The following is a 19,970-nucleotide window of genomic DNA, read 5'->3' as shown; positions in this document are numbered from 1 at the left end:
AGAAGGGAAGTTGGGGGCAAACAGGCTGGCAGCAGAGTGGTTAGGGGGTGATCAGGCTGGCAGGCAGAAGTGGTTAGGGGCAATCAGGAAGGCAGGCAGGCAAGCAGTTGGGAGCCAGCAGTCCTGGATTGTGAGAGGGATGTCCGACTGCCCGTTTAGGCCCGATCCCAGTGGGTCCCATATTGGAGAGGGTACAGGCTGGGCTGAGGGACAACCCCCCTCTGTGCACGAATTTCATGCACCGGGCTTCTAGTATATATATATTAGAGGCCCGGTGCATGAATTTGTGCATGGGTAGGGTCCGGCCAGCCTGGCCAGGGGGAGGGGACATGGGCAGTTGGCCGACCTACCTGCTGGTTGAACTCTGGTCGAGGGGACAATTTGCATATTAGCCTTTTATTATATAGGATATACACTGAGTGGTCAGATTATTATGCATTCAGAGATCATAATAATCTGGCCACTCAGTGTATATGTAGAGAGTCTAAACCAAAGGAATAATGTAATTCAACAGTACAGTAAAATAATAATAGTCACATTTCTGAATAGTTGGTCTTATGGCTAGGCTCCTGGTTAGCTTATCTTCCAGTCCTCACAACCCCAAAAAGTAGAATTTTTATCACTAATTTACAGATGAACTGACTTAGAGGTGCCTCCTACTACCTTACCACAAGGCAGTTTGACAACAGCAGCAATAGCAGTATCACCTACTCAATAGGGCTACCCTGATATCGTGAGGGCCTACAGATCTGGTCATATCCATCAATGTAGCAAGTCAAAGACATTTATGGCTGAAGTTAGAATTAATTTGTATAGAAAAAAACTTAGGGCCCTAACCGGTTTGGCTCAGTGGATAGAGGGTCGGCCTGTGGACTGAAGGGTCCCAGGTTCGGTTCCGGTCAAGGGCATATACCTTGGTTGCGGGCACATCCCCAGTAGAAGGTGTGCAGGAGGCAGCTGACAGATGTTTCTCTCTGATCAATGTTTCTAATCTCTATCCCTCTCCCTTCCTCTCTGTAAAAAATCAATTAAAAAAAAAATCTAGGACCAAAATTCAGTCAGTTAAATATATTTTGATAAAACATATTATATATTGACTACTTATAAGCTAGGCAATGTGCTACAAAGCTATGATTCATATCTAATTGTTGCTATAACAAGCAGACATTACTGCTTTGTTTGCAATTTGTCTCTTACTATTAAGAATTCATTTGCAAGGCTTAAATTATCTATTAGTTGACCTAAATGAATTATCAGAAAACAGCCCAAAACAACATTTAAACAGACACCTCAAAACACCAATTAATCAGGGGCAGAGTAGAGCCATCTAGGGCAGAGTATTTGATAAGCTTTATAATGGCTTACAATTTTCATTTGCAAACGTATTAAAAATCTATCTATTTTCTCTAAGTGAATGAAAGTGTCAGAACATGGCAACACCTGGCTTTGAGAACAATCATGTTAAAGGCAATACTGTGCAAAAAGCAAGGTCAAGGGCAAAAGGACCTAAGCTCAAATCTGGCTGCATGCCTCCTCACTAGCTGTATGTCTTTGGGCTACCTACTTGTTCTCTTTGAGTCTAAGTTTTTTCATCTACACAATGGAGTTAACATTGTCTCATGAGATTATCTGAAAATATGTTAAATGTGTGCTAAATCAGATCATGCCTGTCAAACATGGTAAGCATTCAAGAAGTTATCTTTTTCTATTCCTTACCTGGTTCATTATTCAAAATCCAAATTTTTAACTAGAATAGATTCAGAAATCTCTGACTTGACATTAGTATCTTCAAAAGATGACAGCCCCTACCTTAGTATGCCAAAGTCATCTTATCTATGCTTTATAGAGTATTAGCTCTCTTTCAGGAAATTTCATATTCTGCACACTAAATAATCTACATCATTTCTGAGAAAATTAAAGCAACATTTTTAGAGTAAAAGAAGGGGCTGGAGAGCGTGGAAATCTTTGTAAGTAATCTGAAAACAAATAGAAACTTGACTAAAAGTGGATCTTTTCCAGGGCCTATTTCATAGAATGGGCGATGTAAACTGATGCTGCAGACCCAGTCCATTGTTCTGCTAAAAATTTTATCTCAGAGATAAACTGACCATGTTTTAAACCAAAATTGGAGTGTGTGGCTCAATTCAAGTGCACTTAGTGGGGGCAATAGGATAGAATATTTGATTTTGGGGAGAGCACCCTCCAAATCCAATATAAATAGTAATCCCTAGAGATTCATAATCTTGGCCCTAAGAACTACACAGGAATCTTCTTCTAATCTATACTAATAAAAGGGTAATATGCTAATTAGATCGGATGTCTTCCAGATGACCATCTGGACCTTCTTCCTGACAAAGCCGGGCCCAGGAGAAGCTGCCCGCCCCGCGGTCCCGGGCGCCAGCACCTGCTCCTGCAGCTCGGGAGAGGGAGAAAAGCTGGGCACCTGCGGCTGTGGCCTGGGCAAAGCCACCTGCCCACAGTTCCCTATGGCTGTGGCTGGCCCGGGTCCCAGTTGCCTGTGGCCAGCCAGAGGGAGGGAATCCTGGGTCTCGGGTGCGGGGCTGAGGCAGAGGTGGTTAGGGGCGATCAGGCAGGCAAGCAGGCGAGCGGTTAGGAGCCAGCGGTCCCAGATTGCAAGAAGCATGTCCCGAATTGAAGAGGGTGCAGGCCAGATTGAGGGATCCCCGACTCCTGTGTACGAATTTCATGCACCGGGGTTCTAGTCAATAATAAACCTAAAGATGCTCTGGTTGGTCTTATCAGGTTTTTTTTTTTCTTCCAGGCAGATTGTGTTGAGGAAGTAAAACAGAAGAAAGCGTCTGGCCTTAGGAGACATATAGCTCTAGGTTTGAATTTTGTCATCTTCTTGAGGCTTTCCTTTGCCAACTCCCCCACCTAATCCCTAACAAAAAGAAAAGAAATCCCACAATCTATTAGCATTTTGTGCAGAAAGTATATCTTAATCATGACGGTATTTTTCGCCTATCTTCACTGTCTCACTGTAGAAATTATAAGTCCTTCCCTTCTCACTCTACTGAGAAATTCTTTCATGTACAATTCTGACTGACATTTAGTTTGCTGTGCTGTGGAATAGAGAGATCTCAAGTGGGGGTAGTAGAAAATAAAAATGGACTAAGTTCCACTAGTCCACAGACAAAAAGCTTTTTCTCTAAGTATTCCATTTTTTACTTTGGAACTAAAGTCAAGATTCAGCTTATAGTCTAAAAATCAGGCCTTTTCAGTTGTCACTAAAATTTTTTCTCACTTGATAATTCTTGTACAGACTGGAGTGTTTCCTGTAAGTCCCAGAAATCACTTTTTCACAGAACTTGGGTACATGGAACAATATTAGGTTCTATGGAGATGTGTCTGGACCACCAATAAAGAGAATAGTGGAGCCAAGTTAACAGAGTTCCTGGAATCCTGATTATCTCTGTTTTCATCTATTTTATATGGGTATGATGGAGGAATTTTGCTTAGAAAAATAAAACAAAGTTTTACTGCTTAATTTTTTAAAAATTTTGAAAAATCATTGATATACAAATAATACTCATGATAATAATCCTGTCACTTCTGAATCTGGAACTACAGTCTAGTTTGTCTCAAACTTCCTTTTTCTACTAAGAACCATTTTAGGCCCTGCTCTCTCCACGCCACCCGCCCCCCCCCCAATAATTTTGTGTATATATCTTCCTATATAATTAAAGTCTAACATGTAAATTGTCCCTTCGACTGAAAGTTTGACCACTTGCTATGACGTGTGCTGACCACCAGGGGGCGGTGCGGAACATGGCAGGCGACAGCAATGCAGTGCTGCCGGCCCCAACGGGCCCTGACGAGAGCGGGACCGTGGCAAGATGGTGGAGCAGGTGAGCGGGTGGTGCCAGGCCTAGGTGGGTGTGAGTAGGGGCCCGATCGCCCTGCTGATTAGGCCCTGGGCTGGAATGGGGGGTGGGTGGCAGTGACCAACCTCCCACGGTGCCTGGACGGGGGCCTGCGACCTCTCGCTGGCTACCTGGGGGTGGGAGTGATGGGGACGGAGGTGTGGTGAGAATACGGGGTGTCCACTGAGCTTGCTCTCACTCCCCCTGCTACCCTCCCCCAGGACACCAGGGCTCACATGCCGGGGAAGCCCCCTGCACTCAAGGTGCTGGGTGCCTGTGAGGAGCCCACCCCGCACCCACGTGGCCTCTTCCGGGTGAGCTGGGCTGCAGCCGTCAGGACCGCAGGGGCTGGTCGAGCTCCCCGTGGGTTCGCACAGGATCCAGCCCGGAGAGCACGCGCTGCCCACCAGGCTTCCGTGTGGCGCCGCTGGCTGGCCCAGAGGCCCACGCTGCACCCTGGTTTGCATTGTCTCGCTCACTGCATCTCCGTGTGGGGATTCGGATGCTATGACTCAGGCGGAGGTGGGGTGCGTGGGGACCTAGGGGCCCAGGTGCTGCCCAGGGCCCAGAGGTCAGCTAAAACCTGCCCTTCCATGCCAGATGCTTGCGCTTCGATCACCAGCCAGGCCTAGGGACCGCACCCGTGCACGAATTTTGTGCATCGGGCCTCTAGAGAGTGTGTGTGTGTGTGTGTGTGTGTATATATATATGTAAAATTTTTTAATTGATTTCAGAGAGGAACGGAGAGGGAGAGATAGATAGAAACATCAATGATGAGAGAGAATCATATTTGCTCCCCATTGGGGATAGAGCCGCAACCTGGGCATGTGCCCTGGTCAGGAATCGAACCGCGACCTCCTGGTTCATAGGTCGATACTCAACCACTGAGCCATGCTGGCCAGGAAGGCCCTACTCTTTTTTCTACCACCAGCATATTCCAGGTTTATCTACATAAAAGACAAAGTTTTAAAATCATTTCATGGGTGATACTGAATATGTGATAACGAGTAGAGGACATGCTTGCTCAAATGGGAATTCTGGTGGGGTTTTCTCACCAGCTTTGTAGCTAAAGCAAAATGATAAAAAACAAAACAAACCAAACACACACAAAAAACAAAGCTCTATCATGGATTACTTGGGAATAATGGAAACCTTACATTTAAATCCATATATGCTAAGAGTCACAACTATCATTTGGTTCTTCTGACTGGTGTGGCATGCTGTTTCACATCTCCAGGCTTTTGCACATACAGTTCCCTCAGCCAGTCCACGGCTTGCTCTCCTTCCCTTTTCTGGTTCACTATTATTCATTCTTCAAGACCCAGTTCAGGTGTAACCTCTTCTAGGAAGTCTTTCCTGACAACCTCTCTCCCAGCTGGATTAACAAGTCTTCCTTTATATTCCCATATATCTGTATATACATTTCTATCACTGTTCTTTTTTTAAAAAATATATATTTCTTTATTGATTTCAGAGAGGAAGGGAGAAGGAGAGAGAGATAGAAACATCAATGATGACAGAGAATCATTGATGGGCTGCCTCCTCACACCCCCCACTGGGGATCAAGCCCGCAATCCAGGCATGTGCCCTTGGCTGGAATTGAACCTGGGTCCCTTCAGTCCGCAGGCTGACGCTCTATCCACTGAGCCAAGCCGGCTAGGGCTCTATCACTGTTCTTATCATATTACGTTGAAATGACTGTTTAGGTGTCTTGTCTCCACTGACAGTTTCTGAGGGCAGGGGTTATGGCATATTTATCTTTGGACCCCAAGAAGCTAGTATAATACCTTGTACAAAGAAGACACACAGTGAATTTCTGTTTAATATAAATGCTCACCAGCATCTTCTTAGCATGATCCTTCTAGATTTCATATGCCAGGCAGCAACTGAGCCGATGTTACCATGAATGGAACAAATGTCAGAATTTTTGCAAGAAAAATAGCTTCCAATAGATGATACCCATCCTTCCAAGGCTGCCGAATAAAAACTACTGACTGGGTTGAATATCAGTTTAGATTATTAACATCCTATCTGGCCCACCCTCCTCCAACCCAACTGCAAAATATCCATTATAGGATCTAGAGCTGCTGCTCAGAATTGCTTTGTCACCGAAGGACGGACTTCCTGGCTTATGTGAAAGACATCATTGAGAATTACCACTGCCAGATATTCTTTAGGCCTGATGTTTGGACTTAATGGATACATGTGAGCCTGGCCAGATGATTTATTGTTCTTTTAACAACATTTTGCACAATGCCTCCTATGGACATGGCCTATGTTAAACATTTGAGGTATCCCACCCCACCCCCCAAAAAAGCTCTTTAGGAGCCTGCAATCCTAGTAGTGATAGTGTAAGTAGACAATAAGATGCTTTGTTATGGTTTAGTATTATTTTTATAAGCACAGATTCTCTGAGCTTATAGGAAGGAAACTGAGAAGTCACCCATTTAAGAAAATTTATTTTATAGATAAGTTAAAAGATTTTTAAGAGAACGATCTCTCCCTGATACTTAAAAGAAATATACTGAAGTGACATATACTGAAATAAGGAGATAACAGTTTCTGCATGCTACTGGAGTATTCAAGTGCATACTTTCACGCCTGCATGTTAAGAATGTCATATACACTGATTGATGGTGGGAACAGATAGATGATCCAAGTTTCCTTCTAATGTTAAGATTTTAACTTTTGTTTGCAAAAAACAGTGACTCAGGCTACGGATTATTCAAAAAACATGACTTCAAAATGAAGAATGAGCCCTAGCTCGTTTGGCTTAGTGGACAGAACATCGGCCTGCAAACTGAAAGGTCCTGGGTTCGATTCTGGTCAAGGGCACATGCCTGGGTTGCAGGCTCGATCCCCAATAGGGGGCGTGAAGGACGCAGCCGATCAATGATTCTCTCTCATCATTGATGTTTCTATCTCTCTCCCTCTCTCTTCTTCTCTGAAATCAATAAAAATGCTTAAAAAAATGAAAAGTGATAGTCTGAAGCACACATACCTGTTAATGCTAAAAATAGTCTATTTTCTGAGTAAATGCTCACCAGTAAAAGAAGGTAACATAGAAACGTTTTCACTGCTGAGGATTTAAAAATACATGTAAAGTGCACTGGCCAATGTGGCTCAGTTGGTTGGAACATCATCCTGTGTGCAGAAGGGTCTTGGGTTCGATTCCTGGTCAGGGCACATACAGGAGGCAATCATTCAATGTTTCTCCCTCACATTGATATTTCTCTCTCTCTCTTTCCCTTTCCCTCTAGCTTTCTCTCTCTAGAGTCAAAGAAAAGCATATCCTCTGTGAGGATTAAACAAGCATAAAAAATCCATATGCAGATAAGCCAATTGGTAAAACCACCTTTACAAGTTAATTCCCTACAAGTTCCCCTTTACAAGTTAAATCTATACAAATACTTTTATGACACAAGTCTCATTGAGACAAAAGATTTCTAAGACTCAGTTAATCCTATTTATTTCAAGTAATTTTGATAAAATAAAATTCTAATGCAATGAAAGAATTTGGAATGCTCCATGGGGTCTGTGATAATCTGGCTCTCTCCTAACTGGCTATTGTTAGGCTTCTTAGGCAGCTTTTGAAGAGTAGAGGCTTTAAGAAGGACCTGTCCTAATTATACATTCCCAATCTCATTTTAGGATATAATTAATCTTTTCTCTTAAAATGGTCTTAAATATAATTTATTTGCTAATAACTTCCAAATGTATACCTTCAACCCACACTTCCCTAATTCTAAACTCAGATATATAACTATCTACTCAATATCTCTACATATATGCCTAACAGTCACTTCAAATTTCCTATGTACAGCCCTGGCGGGTGTGGCTCAGTTGGCTGAGTGTCATTCCATGCACTGAAAGGTTGCTGGTTCGATTCCTGGTCAGGCCACATACCCAGGTTGCAGGTTTGATCCCTGGTTCAGGAAATGTACAGGAGGCAGCCAATCAATGTTTCTCTTTCTCCCTCTCCCTTCCTCTCTAAAATCAATGAAAACATATTTTTTTTTAAAAATTACTATGTGCAAAACTGAGTTCCTGATATCCCCCAAACCTGCTCTTTGTGCAGTCTTTCCCATCTCAGCTAATGGCTATTTCACTGATTCCCAAGCTCAGATCAAAAGCCTTGGAGTCATCTTTGATTCCTCTTCCTCTCACATACCCTATCCGGTTAACAACAACAACAACAATTCATAGCTGCTAATATATATAGTATAGTACTTACTATGTGCCAGACACTGTCCTAAATTCTTTGTATGTTTACTAAATTGTTTAATTCTTACAACAATACTACAGGTTGGGTATTATTATCATTTCTACTTTATAGCTAAGAAACTGAAGCATAAAGAATTTAAGTTGAGCCCGGCCAGTGTGGCTTGGTGGTTGAGCACTGACCCATGAACCAAGAAATCACCGGTTTGATTCCCACTCAGGTTCCATTAAAACAAGATGAGCTCCCTGCTCGCTCCCCCCGCATCAGATAAGCGCTTGACAGGTTAGTGGGAGGTGTGGCAAAAACAAATGTTTGGTTTCTGATAGAATAAAAATTAATATTATAATAGTTTTCTAAAACTAACATTTCCAGCCCTGGCCGGTGTGGCTCAGTTGGTTGACTGTTGTCCCTTGCACCGAAAGATTGCCAGTTCGGTTCCCAGTCAGGGCATATATCAAGGTTGTAGGTTTGATTCCTGGTCGGGGTGCTAACAGAAGGCAACCAAACGATGTTTCTCTCTCTCTAAAAATCAATAAAAACATTTTTAATTAAGAAAACCCAAAACACAGCCCAGCTGGTGTGGCTCAGTGGTTGAGTGTTGACCCATAAACCAGGAGGTCATGATTCAATTCCCAATAAGGGCACATGGCCGGATTGCAGGCTCGATCCCCAGTAGGAGGTATGCAGAAGGCAGCTGATAAATGTTTTTCTCTCATCAATGTATCTCTCTATTCCTCTTCCTTCCTCTCTCTCTCTCTCTCTCAAATCAATAAAAACATATTGTTTTTAAAAAAGAGGAAAGGGAACAGAAAATGCTTTTTGGAGGAGGTGACAAATGAAATGAACTTTGAAGGAAGAAATTTTTGATAAAAAGAGAAGAAAAGGCATTTCAGGTTGACAGCCTAGTATGAGGAAAGGTCTGGAAGCTGAAATGTAATAACACCTTCATGGTTAACTGAATGGTTCATGAGGCTGTAAAAGTATGGCAGAGGAGAGCCTTTGGTGGGAGATGAGCTCTGAAGGTAGGTCTAAACTACTGTTTTGGACTTTATTCCAAGGATATCACTGAAGGCTTCCCAATGGTAAGAGTTATATAATCTGCTTTGAATCTAGACTTACTTGACTATCAAACCACAACCACAATTCTCCTCTAACACTGGTTTTCTTATAGCATTCTGTATCTCAGGAAAAGCATCATAATCCATCAGGTTACACATGTCCAAACAAAACCAAAGCCCAGGAACCAATCTTGACATATGCTTTCTACCTCTATCAAATCCAATATCAAGTCCTATCTATTTTAGTTTTCTAATTCCATCAAATTATAATACTCTCCATCTAATGCTATTTATTTCTACTGCCACCACCTTGTCATCTCTCTCCTGAATCACTCACTCTGAATAATCAATCTATCTGCATTCACTTAGGCTCTCAGTTAAGCTGGAGAATTTGTTTTAAAAAGAAGTCCTAAATCACCCAGTGCTTAAATTATTTTAGTAGTTTCCCACAAATCTTCAAATATTAAGAACAAGAATTTGAAAAGGGTCTATTAAGTTAGTCCTATGTGATTAGGCTCTGGATCTCTCTCTAGCTTCATCTTAGAGCATGCTTCCCCTATTCTGGTCACGCTGGCCTTTTTCAGCCTGTTCGGTTCATACGGTTTCTTCTCACCATAGGGCCGTTGCACATGCGATACTGTGTACTTGTCCTTTCTTCAAGTCTCAGCCAGGCATTTTGCTAGGTGCTTGGGCATATACTGATGAACAAAACAAAGTCTCAGTTTTCACAATGCTTAGGGCTGAGGGGGAGAAAGTGGTAAAGACAGAAAAACCAATAATCAAATAATAAAAATTGTTGAAAGTGGTATGAAGAAAAAGAACAAAGTGATGTGAGAAAAGGAATAAAGTAAGGGAGGGAAATCTACTTTAGACTGTATAGACAAAAAGGGGCCACATGCTAACCTGACTAGCTCAAGGAAGACCTGCATGGCAGCCTGGCAAATTTAGAGACCTAAAGTAACCACAAAGGATGGTCTAAAATTAAAACTTTTTTTAAACTAAAAGCAGTTTATGGTGGGTAGTTATGTCCTAAGGCAGTATTTTTCCATAACAAAGGTTAATATTCACCTTAACTAAGCCTGTCCTTTTGTCTTTTTGCATCTAGGATAACATGCCTGATTAACAAAATAATTTCCCTTTATCTGGACCCCTCAAAGCACCACAAATCCCCTCATTGTTATTCAGTTAATTGTTGACCATTAACTGTCCTGCACAGACCTAAGTAAAGGAATTATGTGTCTATCATTTTATCTAATCCCAGGGATCCCTCCCCCCACCTCAGCACCCACTTTGCTTTTTCCCACCTCCCTAATCTATTACCAATAGATTTCATGTAACCCACTTACATCTCCCTCTTTTGACTGTAATGTATAAAACAAGGTACAAAACTTCCATTCTCCAGAGCATTACCTCAATCCATTGAGATTCTGCTTTCTGGCAATTGTCAACAGTTTGGCTCAAATAAACACACAAAAATTCTTCACAGGTTTGAATGTTTCTTACGTTAACAACTGGGAGGTCATAGAAGAATTCTTTGAACAGGGGCATTTGAACTGAGCTCTCAAAGATAGAAAAAGAAGTTGTTACTTTAACCAGGTCATAAATGAAGAAAAGTATTATTACTATATGTTACATGAGTCAAGAGAATACAGAATTTGGAATTTTATCAATACTCAAGATGAAAATACACAGTTAACATGGCAATTCAAGTAAAGACAAAAGAAAAAAATTTGTTTGTCCACTGCTTGAAAATTCACTTGGTGAAAGTGTTAACAAAAAAGGTTAAGGAAGGAGCAGAAGGATGTTAAGAGAGGAAAAGGTGAGTAGTCAGGAAGGGGACCACCTGCCCAGTTACCTAATGAAGTATATGGACAGTTGTGGTTACAAGGCTTACATAACCAATGAGTCAGCAAAAAGTCAGGGCACAGGATCTCTTCAATGCCCATTCTAAACATCTGGGAAGTTTGGCTCTCTCTACTAGTGAGACAAGGGGCCCGAGAACAAGATCTGAGGCAGACTAATAAAAGGTACTATACCTTCCAGCAATACTTGCCTAAGTTATTTAACATGAGGAAAAGTAAACCTTCATGCTTAGCAAAACAAAAGAAACAGGATCCAACTTAAAGCAGATTAGAGCAGGTCGATTCCGGTAAGATTTCACAGATCTAATGTTGCCCATTTCTTTAACTTGTAAAGATTCAAAAATCAAGACTCCAGAAGGTACTGAAAGCAAAACCTAGATTTAAAGAGAAAATGTCTTTATATATTTTGGAGTCCATAAATATTTCAAGGCTACTTTCTTACTCTAATAAAAGCTAGTATGTATTAATAGCAATAGAAAAAGGCTTCATAATGATAAAACGGGGTCTTGTAAACAAAAAAGAACACATAAAAGGGATTAAATCACAGTACAGAAAAAGAGATACAGCACTAACATCCACTTGATACTGATCTGCAATGATGGTGAATACAAGACAAATGCTCACCAACACACAGCTATGAAAACAGCAGACTCCTCATCCTGCCTTCCTCTACCTCCATACTTATATTAGCCTATTACTGTTCCAGGGACAACAACTCAGTAAGAGCAGAAAGCCTTTATTTTTTCTTTTCCACTTCAGGCCATAGGAAAAAGCTGGTGTGAGGGGGAGGGGTGGGGGAAGGGCAGAAAAGTAGGGTGGAGGAAGGGTGTAAATATGACTGTTCAAAGAAGGGAAAGATTATCTGTTAGCATTCTTGGCTCTGTAAATTCTTGGCTTCTGCTGGTTTCCGGATATCTGAGAAAACGTGATAATTATCTCTGAAGGTCACAACTGAATGACCAGAAATAATGTTTTCCTTTCTGGTTCCCTTAGTCATCCCTTTCAATCAAATGTGAATCTGCAAAATGTTTTAATTATTGCAGACACAATTCTATGTAGCTGATATAGAAAAGTAAAACAAACAAGCAAACAAAAACAAAACACAAGCAACACATTTATCTTACCAAAACCCCCTGTCAGGCAGTCTGCTGATTTTGCTTGCCACAAAGCTCATCCTTCATTTGTGCACTGCCAGAGCAAGCTTGGATCGTGAAAACAAATCACAACCTCTTTTGGCTATAAGCTCTTTCCATTTGTCCCAGTTTCCAAGCTGCAGAGGAGCTGTGGCATAGTCTGTCACGGCTGCACGTACTTGGTTTCCGAGAATAACGCTGTAAATGAGGACAGCTACCACTGGGAATTCATTCCCCCACCAAAGAGCCAGCCGAAATGAAGCTTCTAGTGGATCCCTGGGCCTCTCACCTTCACAGACTCAGAAAAGGGCCTTTCACAGAACAGGCAGGTACAGCCGCACCACATCAACATCCCGCATAGCCAATCCTCCGCAGTGCCCACCTCAGCCTACGTACAGTTCCGGTTCTGTCTGCTGCACCAATTCTTAGAGCTTTCTATATCTGAGAGCCTGGGAGGACTCTGTGCTGAATAAACAGAAAGCTTCTGCCAAACAAATATCCGTGTGCATGTGCATGTGAGTGTGAGTGTGCATGTGTGTGGTTTGCTATAGCTGCTAATGCAAATGAAGTTTGAGAATGGAGATCACAAACAGTATCTGCCTCTCTTCTCGAGCTGTGAGCATCTTTTATAAGAGAAAGGCACCAAACTGGTTGGATTTAAAGCTACAGGACATTAATTCAACATTATGTGTCTTCTCACTTAAAACGAAATAAGATTTATAGAATAACTTAAAGAATGTTAAAACATTCTAAATAAAGTAACACCATTTAGGTAGCGTGGTTTAATAAATACAAAGAAATAAACAATCTACCCATGCTTTGATAAAGGATTAACAAAAGATTGCCAGAACAGATTTCTTACGTGCTTTCCTAATGTTTCTTCTCTTGTTTTTACATTAGGCTCACAAAACCATTTAAATGAAAATTGATCAAGGAAAAGAAAATTGAACATGTGACCCTAAAGTCTTATTCTTACAGACAAAGAGAAAAAAGCTCTTCTGAATAAAAGGCATTAGAGTTCTGTGAAGTTTAAGCAACAGATTAAAACACCACAACCGTAAGCCCAGGCTAAGTACCTGTACTATCACATACTATTTATTGAATACGTGCAATATTGCATGAAAGAACTGAACACCTTAAGGATACTATTCCTGCCCTGAAAATTCACTTCGGGATTTAGGCAAGCTAACAGAAATGAGCTTTATTTCTTCTATTGTAAAAACAGTTTTGGGGACTGCAACATAGGAAGAATTTTAAAATACAAAATTACAAAATACAGTGTAACATGTACAATGTATAATATCTAGTAACATTTCTCTCTGGTTAATATGCAGAAAAAAATCGGACATGACAATAGTTTGATATAGTATAGTACAGTCCTTTCTATGAGCCTAAAGTTGTGATAATTTCTGTTCTAGTTAAGTACAGAGCTGGAAGCTCAGGCTATCACAGTACTGAAAGGTCAAAGAAGGTCTTTCCAAACAGTATTCACCAACTTCATATAGCATTCTTTCATTTAAATCAGATAAAGCCCTCTGAATAGAATCCAAAGCATCTTAATTTTTCAAAAAATATATTTTTATTAATTTCAGAGATGAAGGGAGAGGGAGAGTTAGAAATATCAATGATGAGAGAGAATCATTGATTGGCTGCCTCCTGCATGCCCCACACTGGGGATCAAGCCTGCAACCTGGACATGTGCCCTGACCGGGAATGGAACAGTGACCTCCTGGTTCATAGGTCGATGCTCAAGCACTGAGCCACGCAGGTTGGGCCCCTTAAATGAATTTGAAGAAAATTCTGGGTTGAAACCAGTGTTCCATAAATTCCTCTTCTGTGTCTAAAGGAACAGAACCCTGATCTTGGCCCTTCAGAAAAAATTAATAAAAAATTTAATGACTTAACACAAGTTTTGTCTTTGCTTTCAAAAGAGTAAGTATTTGTTTATATAAAAACAATGTCAAAAAAAATCACCACTAGCATCAACACTAGCTGATGTCTGCTTAATTCTGTTTATTAGCATTTTTAATATCCCTTCTTTTAAGACAATCGTGTTCATTATAGAAAATTTTGAAATTATAAATGGGCATAAAAGAAAGTAAAAATTTTTTGTAATCTCACTGCTCACAGAAAGCCAAAACAGACACTGTGTGAGGTTCTTTTATCCTCTTTTGTTACCATTGAGATCACTGAAGCCTGTGTTGAGACAAAGTGCCATAAGATCAAAACTGCCTTGATTGGATAAGCTACCATATGGAAGACAGCAGCCCTGAAGAGTTGCCTGGGTCTCAAGTAGACCCTGTGTATGAGAAGTGTTCATTGTATATTTCTATGAGAGACATTATTATACCTTTAAAAATTATCCTAAAACAGCCTAGCTGGTTTGGCTCAGTGGATAGAGCATCAGCCTACAGACTGAAGGGTCCCAGGTTTGATTCCAGTCAAGGGCACATACTTTGGTTGTAGGCTCCAGCCCAGGTCGGGGTGCATGCAGGAGGCAACCAGGAGGCAACCACTGGATGTGTTTCTCTCACATTGATGTTTCTCTCTGTGTGTCTCTCCCTCTCCCTTACACTCTCTATAAAAATCAATGGGAAAATATCCTCAGGTGAGGATTAACAACAACAACAACAAAAATTATCCTAGAACAGTTTTTGAGGTTCCACCAAGATGCCAATGGATTTAAGAGTTGCCAGAGAAGTGGCCCTCATTAGCTGCAATTAGCACGGGTATATCTCTTCTTGAATCCCAAAGTAAATCTCATGTGGCACTAGAACTTTAATTTTGCTGACTTTCTGGTTCTCTCAAAAAAATTTTTTCTCTTGCTGATTTTGCTTTTGTTTCTGGTTTAAACACAGTTGATAAGTTACCCCTCATTGATGGCAGCACTGATTGAGAATTTGATTTTTATGGTCGACCACTTGATGGTCTCTGTTGAAGAATGATAAATATTTATTTTCTGTTGGGTGAGAAACCAAAAGAGAACCACATTAAGGAACAACAGCTGACTTTATATAGGGAACCAATGCCTATAAAGAAGCCTTCCCAGGAAAACTGACCTGATGCCTGTATTTACAGGATCCCTGGCTTACAGGTGATAAAGGAGGTCACTTACTTCCTGGTAAGCCTTAGCAAATGTTGGGGACTTGAAGGTAAGATTAACTCATCCAACTTTATCAACACTGCAGGTGAAATCTAGTGAGTTTCTTAGACATGGTTTCCTAACCTTGGAATAGTAAATAATAGAGGTGTTTAAAAGTTCATTCTAAGATTCCTTATGAAAACTTCCATACAGAAGTTAATCTTATAGCCTAAATAATTGTTCAAACCCTGGCCAGGTGGCTCGGTTGGATGGAGCGTTGTCCATACACCAAAAGGTTGCAGGTTTGATTCCCAGTCAGAGCACATATCTAGGTTGTGGGTTCGATGCCCAGTTGGGGCATGGGAGACAATTGATTGATGTGTGTGTTTTCTCTCTCTCTCTCTCCCCCTTCCTCTCTCTAAAAAACAATTTTTTTTAAATACAATATCACTGCTCAAAACTGTCTGACTCTGGATTTGCAAAGAAAATTTAAGGATGTCTGTCTGATTAATACTCTTACTGTACTTATGTAAATAATCCAGTCAAACCTAATGACACCAATCATTTTGTGACCAAGAAAAATCTTTAGGAATTAGTTATGATCACCAGAAGGATGGGAGAGTTTCAGCAAAAATTGTGAAAAACTAAAATGGAAAAGATTTTAAGTGTCTTTTTGAGGGACTTCCTAGTGTTATCTATCCAATTCTCTGGCTCTTTGTTTTTGGCTAGGTTATTTTACAGCTCTGAAGAGATGGAAATTACCTTGTGGACAGTGTTGGTGATGCAATGCAAATAAATGTTGTCTGGTAAAAAATATAAATTTCCTTAAGTCCAATTCTTATTTGGGCCAATTTAACATCTTACTAGTTCCTAATAACTGGTTAATTAGTGAGTTAAATAAATATTTGACACATTTTGAATGAGAGTCATAATTTTACCTTTTAAAATATTTGTATCCTTATTTTTATTTCTCAAAGCATCTAACTAAAAAACAGTTGTGTAGTTGAAATTAATTAGCCTTTTGCCTATTTTTAAAAAGCTCTTACAAAAGAGATAACAAGAATTTTTACATTTTTAAAGAATTGTAAAGAACAACAACAACAAAGCGAAGAAGACTATGTAACAGAGAATATACATGGCCCTTAATGCCTGAAATATTTATTATCTGGCTCTTTACAAAAAAAAAAAAAATTTGCAAATACTCGCTTTAAAGTTATAGTATCTCAAATGGCATTGATATCTTAATATGAGTGATCAACCTAATAATATAGAAGAGACTGACTTACTCAAGTCCGCATTTTAGCAGCAAAGTCAACTTAGGACCCACCACATGATCTCACTCATTTATGGATAATAAAGAACATTATAATCTTGAACAAAAAGATAGATACAGAGACAGTAAAGCATCAAACAGACTGTCAAATTACAAGGGGAAGGTTAGGGAGAGGTGGGGGAGATAAGAGATCAATCAAAGGACTTGTATGCATGCATATAAGCATAACCAATGGATGCAAAACTCTGGGGGGTGGGGGCATATATGGGAGGGGGGTGTGGGGAGGGCAATGGTAAGATATGTACACATATAATACCTTAATAAAAAATTGAAAAAAAAAACAAACAAAAAAAAAACTTAGGACCCAGACTGAGAAAATAGGCTCCTTAATAAATATACCATAATTTTTACAATAACATTTAAAAAATGACTTACTAAATTCAGAATTATCTCTGACAAGAAAATATTTTCTTCCCCAGTAATACAAACCTACAATAATATCTTTATTGTGTTCAACACTGTTGAATATCAAGGATGTTGAACATTTCATAAGGAAATATATTTTATCTTTCCAAACTTTCTGGGGAAAGATGCTTTTTAAAAACCTGTTTACTAACATATATAAAAGCAGAGAAGATAAAAAATCCTGCGCAGTCTTCATCCAGCTTAACTCATGGCCCATGCTCCCCTCCCCTACAATTATTTGGAAGCAAATCCCAGACAAAAGATATTCTTCATAATAACCAAGGCTAATTCCAGAGGCTTTCCTATATTATTAAAGCCTATCTCAGCTGTCAGACTTCATGAATACTATACTATATTTTTCAGATAAAATGCCTAATGTTCTCCTTCTCTTTCACCCTTTACTATAATATTCATAAAGGATCCACTAGGGCAGTGGTTGGCAAACTCATTAGTCAACAGAGCCAAATATCAACAGTACAACGACTGAAATTTCTTTTGAGAGCCAAATTTTTAAAACTTAAACTTCTAACGCCACTTCTTCAAAATAGACTCGCCCAGGCCGTGGTATTTTGTGGAAGAGCCACACTCAAGGGGCCAAAGAGCCACAGTTTGCCAACAGTTTGCCAACCACGGCACTAGGGAAAAATGTCCAAAGACCATAGAACTTATTCTGTTTCTATAGACTGATAGTCTTGATGTTGATGCTTGATGATTGACTAGATACATTTTTTTCCAAAGTGGCAAAAGATGGATAAAGTTGAGTCAAGGAAGAATAAGTCTAACACATCAATTACTATCTGTAGTCCTAGATGGCAGAGAACAGATTTGCAAGAAAGGCACTAAAGTTAAAATGTGTCCCATCAGTTGGCTGGGTATTCCTCAAGAAATTTCTTCTGCGCTTCTCTATGTAGTAACCAGTTCAGCTAAAAAGTCCAGCTGAATTCAATTTTGACTTCAGCAGCTCTCTTTATGCATAAACAAATGTCCATAACCAGCCAGTAGGTGAGGAAGCAGAAAAATGACAAAGCAAGGAATTGGAAAGGTTTTTAAATCTTCTGAGATTAATATGATCATACCAGTGGCCCAGTGCACGAAATTCGTGCACATTAAAAGGGAATTCATTAGAGGAAATATTTTAATATTGCTATTTGCCCTTTCTCTATAACAGAAATGTCAGAGATGAAAGAAAATTAGTAAAATGTATATGAAAATCTTCCTCCTGTCAGAGTCTGGGGCACACTGCGAGACCCAGAGTCAAGTCCCCGCCCACCTGCGTGCACCTCGAAATCGCACAAGACCCAGACCCAGCTGGCCCCATGCCCATTGGGCAAGATCCAGACCTGGCCAGCCTCACCCCCATCAAGCCCTGCCGGGCGGGGGGCACGGCCTGAGGTCCCCCGTCACGCTCCACAAGGAAGGGGGCGCAGCCTCAGGTCCCCCGGCCTGGCGCCATGCAGCCTCAGGTCCCTGCTGATCACTCGTTACGAGAACCCCACCTTCGCTGTGGGCGCAGCCATCTTGTGCTGGCATGATGGAGTGAGGGTCAATTTGCATATTACCTCTTTATTATATAGGATGGACCTCTAACTAAGGCAAGCACTTTCTTTTACTGCTTAGAACTAATTAATTCAGAAAGGAGAGCAAGAGAGGCTTTTGCTTAGTGTCAAAGACAATTATCAGAATTAAGAGGTTTTAGGAAGGAAGAATATAGGCATTGACCTTCTTTAAAAACTAGCTAAGTTATCCGAGACACCTAATTAAATAAGTAGAATAAGCAATGAAAATTGCTTATTTAGACTCTGCCTACCTCAAAGGAATCATGTATCATGATGCCTTCAGCTAAGGCTCAAAGGTGCTGCATGAGCTGTTTCACAACTGCAAAGTACATAAAGCCATGATGGGAATACCACCCCCTAACTCAAGGAAGGGCCAAGTAAACCCCTAGTACCATCTGCAAAGCAACTGCAGAATCATATAAATTATTAAATTAAATTGTATAATAAAAAGTCTTTTTTTAATGTCATGAAAAAGAATACAGAATAGTGATTTCCAACCTCAGATCCACAAAAGGATCAAGTTGTTTTCAAGATTTCCAAATGCCCAATGGAAATTGTACGTTCTCCCATAGTAAAGGTATATAGGCAGACCAAAATGACAAACATTTAATTTTGTCTGGAATTATAATTACTCCAGGTGATATCATTGTATCAGTGCTGTTCAGAAATGCTGACTGGCTCTTAGTCCCTAATTCTCTCTCTTTTTTTTTAAAAGGGAAAATCATAAATGCTGCTTGTAAACAAACATTTTCAAAATAGCAAGCTCATGAGGAAAAAAAAAATACTGGTGAATAAGGTTGATTTAAGTTTTATTTTCTAAGTAAGATCACACCTTCAATGTTAATAAAAACCAAAACACTTAAATTTAAAGAGTATAAAGTAAATCATTAGAATATGCATATTCAATGTCTGGAAAATTACCATCTGGAGGTAATATATAAGTAATGCTATAATGTTTTAGAAAATGGTATTCACCACAGTGACTATGTCAGAGCTATATAAGCCATCTCTTGAAAATCCTTACTTAATATCTATTTTGTATCTCCCAAATCCCATACAGGAGGCTCTCAGGAATAAAAAATAAACACAATTTTCCACATCTGAGAAAATATGAAGAAAAATAGCATCCAATGATCTATTTCAAGTCCATGTGAGAAGAACAAGGAATCATCTCAATTTATTCTTTTCAAAATATTACCAGCCATAGATGGCTTTGGGGTGTGTGTGTGGGGGGGGGGGGGGCAGTGGACAGATACAAAGCTATTTTAACTGAAAATAACCTGGCTTCATTATTCTTTACTATTTAATTTTCCACTAAATTGCATAGAACCTTAGTGGTTCCAAATATTCTCTAAGAATAACATATGACTCAATATAGAAATACAACCAAGAAAGAGTAGAAAGCAAGGTGAAGACTGATTCTATAGGCTACTTA

The 19,970-nt window shown here is 40.0% G+C and overlaps 1 protein-coding gene across 6 annotated transcripts in view; it reads right to left on the bottom strand.

Annotated features, from left to right (window-relative positions):
• The window catches only part of TMCC1 (transmembrane and coiled-coil domain family 1), a 159,565-nt gene that overhangs the window by 35,258 nt on the left and 104,337 nt on the right, over positions 1-19,970 (bottom strand). The window contains exon 1 of one of the 6 annotated variants that reach the window (XM_079795381.1): positions 12,449-12,520. The exons of the other annotated variants lie outside the window; for them this stretch is intronic. Coding sequence (XP_079651507.1) covers positions 12,449-12,511 — 63 coding nt within the window. The 5' untranslated portion in view covers positions 12,512-12,520. Of the gene's footprint in view, positions 1-12,448; positions 12,521-19,970 lie in introns of those variants that run through there. 6 annotated transcript variants of the gene reach the window in all.

The sequence above is a fragment of the Cnephaeus nilssonii genome (genome assembly GCF_951640355.1).
Source record: "Cnephaeus nilssonii genome assembly, chromosome: 17".
Lineage (NCBI taxonomy): Eukaryota > Metazoa > Chordata > Mammalia > Chiroptera > Vespertilionidae > Cnephaeus > Cnephaeus nilssonii.
The sequence above is the reverse complement of the archived record's forward strand: the minus strand, read 5'-3'. Positions and strand labels throughout refer to the sequence as shown.